The sequence below is a fragment of the Lathyrus oleraceus genome, chromosome 6, assembly GCF_024323335.1.
Source record: "Lathyrus oleraceus cultivar Zhongwan6 chromosome 6, CAAS_Psat_ZW6_1.0, whole genome shotgun sequence".
NCBI lineage: Eukaryota > Viridiplantae > Streptophyta > Magnoliopsida > Fabales > Fabaceae > Lathyrus > Lathyrus oleraceus.
The window spans coordinates 311,187,093-311,196,969 of record NC_066584.1 but is presented as its reverse complement, the minus strand read 5'-3'; the positions used below and the strand labels follow the sequence as shown (position 1 = coordinate 311,196,969).

Here is a 9,877-nt window from a genome sequence, read left to right as displayed (position 1 = left end):
TTCTTTGTCACTCTCTTAGGGTAGGGCAACTTAATCACCGATTGAGTCTCCTTTGTAATTTTCTCTTCAGCTGGCTTACCAGGTGGTATAACTTTTTCCTTTTTAGTGGCCTTTTTCTTTTTCGTCGTGACAGTACTAATATTCTCCTAATTTCTTGGATTTTGAACTATTTCACTTGGTAAGGAGCCCGGTGTTCGAGAACTTGCTAGTTGTTGTGCTATCTGACCCAGATGAACTTCAAGATTCTTTAAAGAGGCGGTGGTGTTTTTCTGATTGTTTCTAGTCTCTTCTTCGAATTGCCTATTTTGAGCGGCTATGTTTTCAATGGCAATCTCCCAGTTTGCTTTCTTTGGAGCTTGTTGTTGTTGATATCGAGTATGATATTTACCTTGACCATGTTGCAGAACATTCCTTCTCTGATCCTTCCAGGAGAAGTTAGGATGATTCTTCCAACCTGGATTATACGTGTTGGAGTAGGGATTATTCTGCTTCAAGAATTTTATATCTTCAATTTGTTAAGGATTTGCAAAGCAATACACAGTGTGGTGAGGTCTATTATAGATTTCACAAGTGATGGTCTAAGCAGGTTGAATTTGAGCTACCTGTTTAATATCTATATTCATAGCCTTTAATTTCTTTTCCACCTTGGCAGCGACTGTGTCTTCCAGACGAATTTTATTAGCTTCCAATTTCAAATTAATGACCCATTCAGGCTTGCTTGTACACCTGTCATATAATTCCAGATGCTCATTGGCCGTTATTGCTTCAATAATCCTTTTAATACCGATGGCTGTTGAGAAGTTCGTTGAGCAACTGACTGCTGTATCAATCAACTGTTTTATCTTTATTTTCAGCCTGTTAACAAACATTTGTATCTTTTCAGTCTGATCCATATTATGAGTTGGACAAGCTACTAAGACCCTTTTGAATCTTTTGTAGGCATATCCCAAAGACTCACCATCCTTCTGTTTGAAGTTTCGGATTTCATACACTTTTCTCAAGAATACTGATGCTGGAAAATACTCATTCAAGAACACAATTTCCATCTCTTCCCATGATGTGATACTGCCGGATGGGAGAGAGTAGAATCACTCTTTCGCATCTTCAGCTAAAGTGAACGGGAACATTCTTAATTTTTTTGCTTCATCAGTATGACCATCAATTTTCAAAGTAGTACTCATGGTCAGAAATCTTTGTAGGTGCTTGTTGGTATCTTTATTAACCTTTCCGGTGAAAGGTTTTCTTTCAAGTTGATTGATTATTCTAGGATGAAGTTGAAAATTTGTCACATTTACCGGTTGGTTGACAATGGTCAGTCTACCACCCGACATGTTTGCACCTCCATAGTCACCTAAGAGTCTTTTGGAGGTGGAGGAGGTGGAATTGGAGGATTTTCAGCCATAGTTTCTTTTTCTGAATCTGAGTGATTAGAGGGAACTTCTTTTTTGGAATTCAGTCTTGTGTTTCTGCATCTCCAGTGAAGGGTTCTCTCAATTTCTGCGTCAAAAGGAAATTCGGCTGAGGGCTCTTCTCACATACACTGGTTAGTGAATGAAAGTATTTAAATGACAGAAAAGTAATTTTATTGCAGAACAAATTTTTTTTAATTGAACTAAAATTAAACTCTATATTTTGGAAGTCCCCGGAAACGGTGCCAAAAACTTGATCGAAAAAATAGCAAGTGTACTATTTTTCCTGTTATAGTAATAAAGGGAAAATTCCCAGAATGCGGATCTCAAGGACTGCAAGTTAATATTGAGTTCAATTCATTGTTCAATTAAACAAAAATTATAATTTGGGCTTTTAAATTCAAAATTATAAAAATAAAGGCAAAGGAAAATAATAATGAAAAATAAGGGTTTGCAAGGGAAAAGGAACAATGTCAAGGAATGTGTATGATTTATCCCTGTAACAACTCTGAGTCACTATTGCATCAACAAATGTCAATTACTACCAGTTCTCAAGGGTATTTTCTCCCAAGTCCTTGGTGAGAAAACATTTAATCATTCTACCCTAATTTCTATGTCCATAGGCAATTAAGGCGAAGTTAAGCTTTATTATATCAGGAATGCTCTGATTCATACAGGGTATCCCTAGTCCTAGGTGATATCTACTGCAGAGTAATCTTATGAAAACCTTATCAATGGAGGTTCAACCTTATTGATAACCATACAACAATCTCAATTGGCCCGAAAGAGAAAGCATTAAACACATCAAAAGATTACCATAAAAACAATATTATAAATGCAATCGTAAACTCATAGTCGTTACAACTCCAAATCAGGGACACCCCCTAGCATTGGAGGGTTTAGCTACTCATATTGTCCAAAATAAATTGAAGATAAAAAATACACATTACAAGTAATCGGATGACTTGGATCTTCAATCGCTTCTGCTCATGAAAACCTTCTGCTCTTCGAATTCCTTGATCTCTGTAATCCTTGATTGTCTGACAATTATGTGTTCGCCTCATTCCTAGATGATCTTTTCTCTTGTAGAAAATCTCCTAATATAGTGAAAAATACCTAGGCAAAAGGTGGAAATCTCCAAAACATCCCTGCAACTCAAGCCCGGTGAAAAGCCCAAAAACGGGAAAAATATGCGCCTGGGATGACACGGCCCGTGTCAGCTGACATGGGTGGCCGTGTCAACTCTATACCTTGCTTGACACGCCCAAGGTGCTCTGCCACGCCCCCAAGTGACCTGACATGGGCGGCCGTGTCAGGCCTCTGTCTTGATCCTTCCTGGGTTGAGTTGCCTTCTTCAGTTTTCCCGCTTCACTTTAAGCCTGTTATAAGCGTATGTAAAATATTAATGTCCCAAGGTTTATCCATAAAATTATTAGAAAATACCAGTAGTACTAACCATGAACTTCTCACTATTACGAGACTTCACAAACTTTTTCCAAACCTTCTTGTAAAGAAAATGATATTTCACCCACAAGCACTCAATATTAGCCTCTGGCTTCGTAATGTAGTCACTCATGATCCATGACTTAAAACTCCTCCAAGTCGTACCAGCATAAGTTATCCACTTTTTTTTCAACTTCGAATCATCACTAAATTCAAACTTCAACTATAAATTTAGAATAATAAGTATGCATTAGTGTTTATATAACGTAATATCACATCGATAAAAATTAAAATTAATACTTGAACGATTGTCCATATGCTTTTTTTCACCCCATCTGGTACATCCTTCCAATCATCTAACAATATGTTGACCTTGTTATGTCCAAGGAACACAACATAACTCTTAAACAGCGAAGAATGAGGATCATAAAGAATAATATGAACGACACTAAACTCAACCAAATGTATACTTTTGTTAATGTAGTCATCAGTGTGGCACCTCTTTTTTGTTTTTGTGTGTCCTCCTACTTTGGATTGAGAATCATTTGTCATGGTTTTATTTGTATACATAACTTCATTGCTACTAGATGAAGAAGAGGCCATCTATCAAGACATAAGCATCAACAAAAATAACAATAAGCATCAACAACAAACATCAACAACAATAATAAACATCAACAACAACAAATACATAAGCATCAACAACAATAACAAGCATCATTCAACAATAAGCAACAACAATAACAACAAGCATTAACAACAACAATAAGCATCATCAACAACAAATAATGATACTTTAAAACCTTTGGTTCTCTTAGCCCTCTTAGTTACACTCATTCAAATACTGATTATTCTCTATTTTTTGGAAATTGACATTGCTTTTTTTGTGCAGTAATTATAATATATTTTCCAAAAAAAACACGTTTCTTAGTCTAAAAAATCAGTAACAAGGAAAACTCTTTGATCTCATGGAAGTCAAAGAAATAATACATAATATCAAGATACAGATCAACAAGCATCAACAAAAAATAGATAAGCAACAACAACAACAAGCATCACCTTCAACAAAACATCAACAATAACAACAAGCATCAACAAAAATAATAAAAATCATCAACAACAAATGGATAAGCATCAACAACAACAAATACATAAGCATCAACAACAATAAATACATAAATAACAATGGAAAATGTAGGTACTGTAGATGCATGAGACAAAAAAGTTTACGTATTAGAAACGTGAAGAATAAGTAAAAAAAATGTTATCATAATCTTAAAGTTCCTCCTCGACAGCTAAACCGAAGGCATGTAAACAAAGAACACGATGTCGCCTCCCTCCTCGACGGTATGAAAGCAGATGAAAATGTTGTTGTTTCTTCAGGTTTGAAGATGGTGTTGAACATTTCGTTAGTGTTGAAATTGGTTTTGTATCGTTGGGGTTGAAATGGTGATGTACGTTTCTTTAGGGTTAAAAATCCCGTTGTTTCGTCAGGGGTTATTTCTTGATGGAAATGAAAATATGCAACTGAAGAGATAAGTTAGCTAGCTCTGTGTAAAGTGATTAAATGATATCACCACGGTTTTTTCTAAAAACCTTGTGATATATGATGAAATTTATATAAAAAAGTGTCACGTCTTAAGCAAATAATTTTTTTATAAAATAATAAAAAATATATCACAACGATTTTTTTGGAAAACTGTGGTGATATATTATTGACATTGACATTAATGATATTTAAAAAAAACACCAGGTTTTAAGTAATTAATTTTAAAAAAAATAGAAAATATATCACAATGGTTGGTTTAAAAAACCATAGTGATATATCTTTATTTGATTAAATAAATATGAAAGGCGATGCTAAATTATGAAGAAATCACGAAATAGCAGGTGCTAAGAGTCTAACTCATGAAATGTCAAATTATATCACCACAACTGTTTTAGAAAGCTGTGATAATAAATTAACAATGTTTAATTAAAAATTAAAAAATTATATAGGCGCATGAAATGTGAGATATCACCACGGTCCTTTGAAGGACCTGGTAATTGTGGCGTCATTGTATCTACTTTTTATAGTAGTGTAAGGATTGCATTAGAATCCTACAATTTGCACAACTTGTTTTGCTACAAAGAGTAATAATTGATATTTTCTTAAAGTGTAAATAACCTTAGGTATTTTCAAAGTCGTGCATGGTTGTCTCGCTTGAGAGAATATTGTGTTAAGACATACGTGTTGCCTTGATAGAATGTCGAGGTAATAGGGTGCGAATGTACTCAGAACGTGCTTGCACAGAGGAAACATTGGTACATTTTAATATGTCTATATGTCGGTTGAGCTCGGGTGTGGGCGTTTATGCTCTCAATGGTACCTCTAAGTATTTCATGTTGAACCAACTAGACACGACTATGCCTTAATCATGTTTATATGGATAAAAGATGAGTCCGATTAATCATGGTGGTGTTTAGAATTATATTTACCGACGAGGGGCGTGAAATTGGCTAGATGCGGCCATGATTTGAATTGCACTCCGCATCACAGAGGATCATATCCGTACAAAGATTGAGTATCCATGTTATTGCCCCTAAGGAGAAAGCTTAGTTCGAGATGGATGTCTCTAGGCTTCACCGTGCTTGCCCTTCGATTGGATAGATCCAAAGAGGGTGCGTAAGCTAAGCGTGAAAGCATTTATTTATATGATAGTGGGTATTTGAATCCTATATTCTGACGTGCAAAACGTCTCCTAAAGCACCCTAGGGGAATTAGTTGTTGTAGTAAGACGTGCAAAGCATCTCTGAAAGCTCCTTTGGATTCTAAATACGCATGAGGTTCTATAGGGAATTGATTTTTGTAGCATGTCGCTCAAAGCGTGTTAGACAACACCCCTGAATTTTAAAAATGCACGAGGCGCTATGGGGAATTGATTGATTTAACCGAGTGCTCAAAATGTGTCCTACAACACCCCTGAATCTTCACGTAGGCAAAGCGTCGAATTGGGTGTTGATTGATTTAGTCAAACGAGCAAAGCATTTGTGATAACATCTAGGGAACTTTAGGTCGGCCATCAACTGCGTTGGTTGTTCCTCGATTCGCTGCTACGCGCATTGGTGTTTTTGGTGCCTTAAAGAGGGTACAAGACAAAAAGCAAAATAATAAAAGTATAATAGCATATATATATATATATATATATATATATATATATATATATATATATATATATATATAGATATATATAGATATATATATATAATATAATATATATATATATAATATATATTATATATATATATATATATATATATTATATATATATATAATATATAATATAATATATATTTCATTTCACTATTATATAGTCAATTTACACATATGTTGATTAAATCTTGCAGTCGGCTGCAAGTATGTACCGAGCACTCGACTATGGATGTTTTAGTCTGAGTGACTTAATGGTTGATAGATCTAGAGAGCTGGGCATTTGGCTTGGATTGAAGTCTTGTATCTGTTGTGTGTTTTTGGGTCTTCTTCCCGGGGTTGATGTGGCCCGATTTGCTTGGGCATAAAGCTTCTTTGGAAGGGCGTCTAACGCCTTAGATGACAAGGAGATTCTGTTTGGAATTTATTGAGGTTGAAAGCACCTTGATGCTACTCAGGATTCGTGTCATGTAGAGTCCCTCAGGTAGTTGTACCAAGCATGCTCCATCAGGTGCGGGCCGCCCTTTTTCTCTCTTTCCATTTCCGTCGTCAGCCTAACCTTCGTTTTAAATTTTTTAAATTTAGGCTGGTGTATTAGGAAGTTCTAATTCCGATGGAAAGTAATGTGTCTTTCGCTTACTCTATCGACAAGAGCGTCAGTTGGCCGTTTGGTCTCCTAAGTTATCATATGTTCGAATATGACTGTCATCTCGCCACTCTCTTATCGTTTGATAGTCCCGGAGCCCTGTTGGTTGTATGGGATCGAGGCTTTGTCATTACGACAATGATATATCTGACATGAGGCTTTTACGATGATGAGACATTCAACATTGACCGTTCGAGGCGGTATTAGACCGATCACATCTCTTTGAGGTGATTCCTTCCGATCTTGCCTGGATCAATGACGAACTTTGGTTCAGGTTTTGATGAGGTCCATCAGGGGGTTAATCTGGTGGAGGTAGACCTTGTTTGGCCTTGCGAATCTGAATCTAGATCCGAGGGTGTCCACCGACCAACCTTCCTAAGTGCTTGAGGTTGATTCTTCCAATTGACCAAAATGTTGATGAATTAGATCTCGACCCTAAAGCGTCTATTGGCGTTTTCTCGAGATGATTTAGAGTCAATGTAATTTCTTGTTCGACGTCAGATCAGAGTTTGGTAGACCCAAACGACACAAATTTGAGATTTTAGCTTCTCAAGACTTTGATTTCTTCTACTAAACAGTTTCGAATTTCAAATATGAGAATCAAACATGAAATCATGGATATCATAGGAATCGATAATCAATTCCCATAGACGACGCAACTGTTCTGTTGTAGAATTAGATGTGGTAAGGATTGCATAAACTACAGAGGAGCGAAGCTTCCTGAACACTACGATGACGTGACACCGTGGATCAAAGATTACAATCATAGTGATTCTTGAACCATAGATCTTGATGTGAGACCGTTATTCAGTGTTTTCTATCTGCAATACAGTAGACTTAGGAGATACCTGCATAGTTAGCACTCCAACATCCAAATCAGATTATGGTTCAAAATAGTGGTAGTCTGGTCCTGACTTTTTAGAGGCCTATGATAAATAATAAAAATGAACCACAAATAAAAAAAAACTGAATAATTAATCAAACGATTTAGTTATAAATAATGCTAATATTATTAATTTTTTAATATATTATTATAAAATAAATCATGATAATATATCTATTTATAGGAAAACCACCGATAATTTCAGTTAAATTTTTCTACATCTTCTCCTTTTCTCAATATTAAGAGGGTGGAAGTTGTTAGTAGTAATTACATAGAGATGAGTTTTTTAGTTGTTGTTAGGACTACATAAGCACAAGTTAACATCATATTATTTTCATATTTTTCAATGGATTTTGATTGTGGGATTAAGATATCTCTCACAAAGTTATTAAATAATATTTTGGTTGAAATTAAACTCATACAGTTATTATTTTTCAATTTTTTTTAGAATTCATTTATTTACCGGGTTTTTTTTATGCCTAAGAGTTATTGGTTTAATCATAACATGCGTTAATTTATAGTGATAGAGAAATACAAATGTTAATGATTTGAGAAAACAAAATATACAATGACAATGAAGGATTTATATACGGCCAAATTTAAGGATTTTGATTGAATGTCTATGTAATATTATTTTATACTGACATGATTATCTTTAAACTCTTACCATCTTAAAAAATTATGGTTAAGACGTGATTGCATTTGTATACGATAGACATTGATACTCTTTCATACTAATATATATTTTAAAAATAAAATATTAATATTTTTTATTAACAAATTCATATTGATTTTATTAAGAATCGATATTTAAAAACTATGAATAATAAATTAGACTAAACTTTACAAATAATTAATTAGGAAAAATTAAGTTAGATTGTTCAAAAATCTTTTCTAAAATTGAATCGTAACCCTAGCAAAACTTGGCGGTGGTCATCCTAATTGAGTAATGGCAGAGTTTGAGGTACTAACAGAAGGTTGCATTGCCTCCATACTCTCTCATACCAAACCAATTGACGCATGCCGACTCTCCCTCGTTTCTAAAACTTTTCGTTCTGCGGCCAACTCCGACACTGTCTGGAATAAATTTCTCCAGTCCGATACTCCATTTATTAACTATGTCTTTTCACATTCTCCAACCCTTGCCAACTTCCCTACAAAAAAGGCTCTCTACATGTTTCTATGTGATCACCCTATTATCATCGATCATGGTGAAAAGGTAGGAGTATTATTCATCGTCACGGAATTATAATAATTCTTTGAAATTCAGAGCTTTCATTTGGAGAGAAAGAATGGGAGAAAGTGTTTCATGCTTGCTCCCAAATCTCTTTATATTGAATGGACTACCATACCTGATTCCAGGTATATACTTCATCTGTCATGTGATGAATCACTCTCAACTCATTTCATGTATTCTAATCTTTGCCATTTTTGTGTGTTATTTTTGGACAGATTCCCTGAAATCCTTAAGTTTTGTCATGTTTGTATGCATAAAATTCATGAGGTGATAAAAACCAACACTCTTGGTTTGTCCCCAAATACTTGGTATGACTTTTAGCTTGTGTTCAAGAAGACTGATGAATGGTTAGTTAAGCACGAACCTGTCAAGTTTTTAGTTAGTGTCCAAAGTGGCCATAGTCTCGGGGTGAATCCATTTGAGGAATGGCAACATCATAGTGTGAGAAGAGATGGGTGGCTGGAAACAAAGCTGGGGATCGACTACAATTTTGGCATAGAAAATGAACAAGTACATATCCGTGTTTTGGAGATTAGGGGCTGTAATTGGACTAGTAGTCTCTCTCTTCAAGGAATAGAAATTAGGCCATATCAATTTTAAATTGTTTAATTATTTATTAAATTGTTTAAATTTGAAAGATTTACAAAATAGTTTAATTAATGGGTAACTCTACCCATAAATTGTTCAAGTTTAAGAGATTTTTAAAATAATTTAATTTATGGATAGGTCTCCCCAATTTTTTGTGATAGGTAGATAAGCATTTTCCCTCTTTTCATTAATGATGTTACTCATGTAATATATAACGAAAAAGGAAGAAGGATATACTCTTCTTCTAGCACTCCTTAGTTGAAAATATATCTAATCCTAAAAGTTCTATATAATTATTAAATAAATTACGAAAAACTTGATAGTTTTCATCTAGGCAATATTCTTAAATTCATTTTTCTAATTATGAAATGGATGCTCTAATTCTTTAAGATTGGTCTTCCACCTATCAATTTTTTATTTGAGTTTTAAAAAAAGAAATGATTGAATATCATAAAAATTTATTAAAAAAATCATTTAAAAT

General features: G+C 34.4%; 1 protein-coding gene across 1 annotated transcript; it reads left to right on the top strand.

Annotated features, from left to right (window-relative positions):
- Nucleotides 1–8,520: 8,520 nt before the first annotated feature.
- LOC127095384 (putative F-box protein PP2-B12) lies at nt 8,521–9,408 on the top strand. Its single transcript, XM_051034084.1, has 4 exons — nt 8,521–8,790; nt 8,842–8,933; nt 9,024–9,075; nt 9,130–9,408. The coding sequence occupies exons 1-4, from the start codon at nt 8,521–8,523 to the stop codon at nt 9,406–9,408; spliced, it is 693 nt and encodes a 230-aa protein (XP_050890041.1).
- Nucleotides 9,409–9,877: the final 469 nt, after the last annotated feature.

Excerpts from the sequence above, each read along its gene's own strand:
- LOC127095384 (XM_051034084.1), top strand. The coding sequence starts at position 8,521 with ATGGCAGAGTTTGAGGTACTAACAGAAGGTTGCATTGCCTCCATACTC. Across the intron at positions 8,934-9,023 it reads ACTACCATACCTGATTCCAG|ATTCCCTGAAATCCTTAAGT; the intron begins GTATATACTTCA and ends ATTTTTGGACAG. Across the intron at positions 9,076-9,129 it reads GTATGCATAAAATTCATGAG|CTTGTGTTCAAGAAGACTGA; the intron begins GTGATAAAAACC and ends TATGACTTTTAG.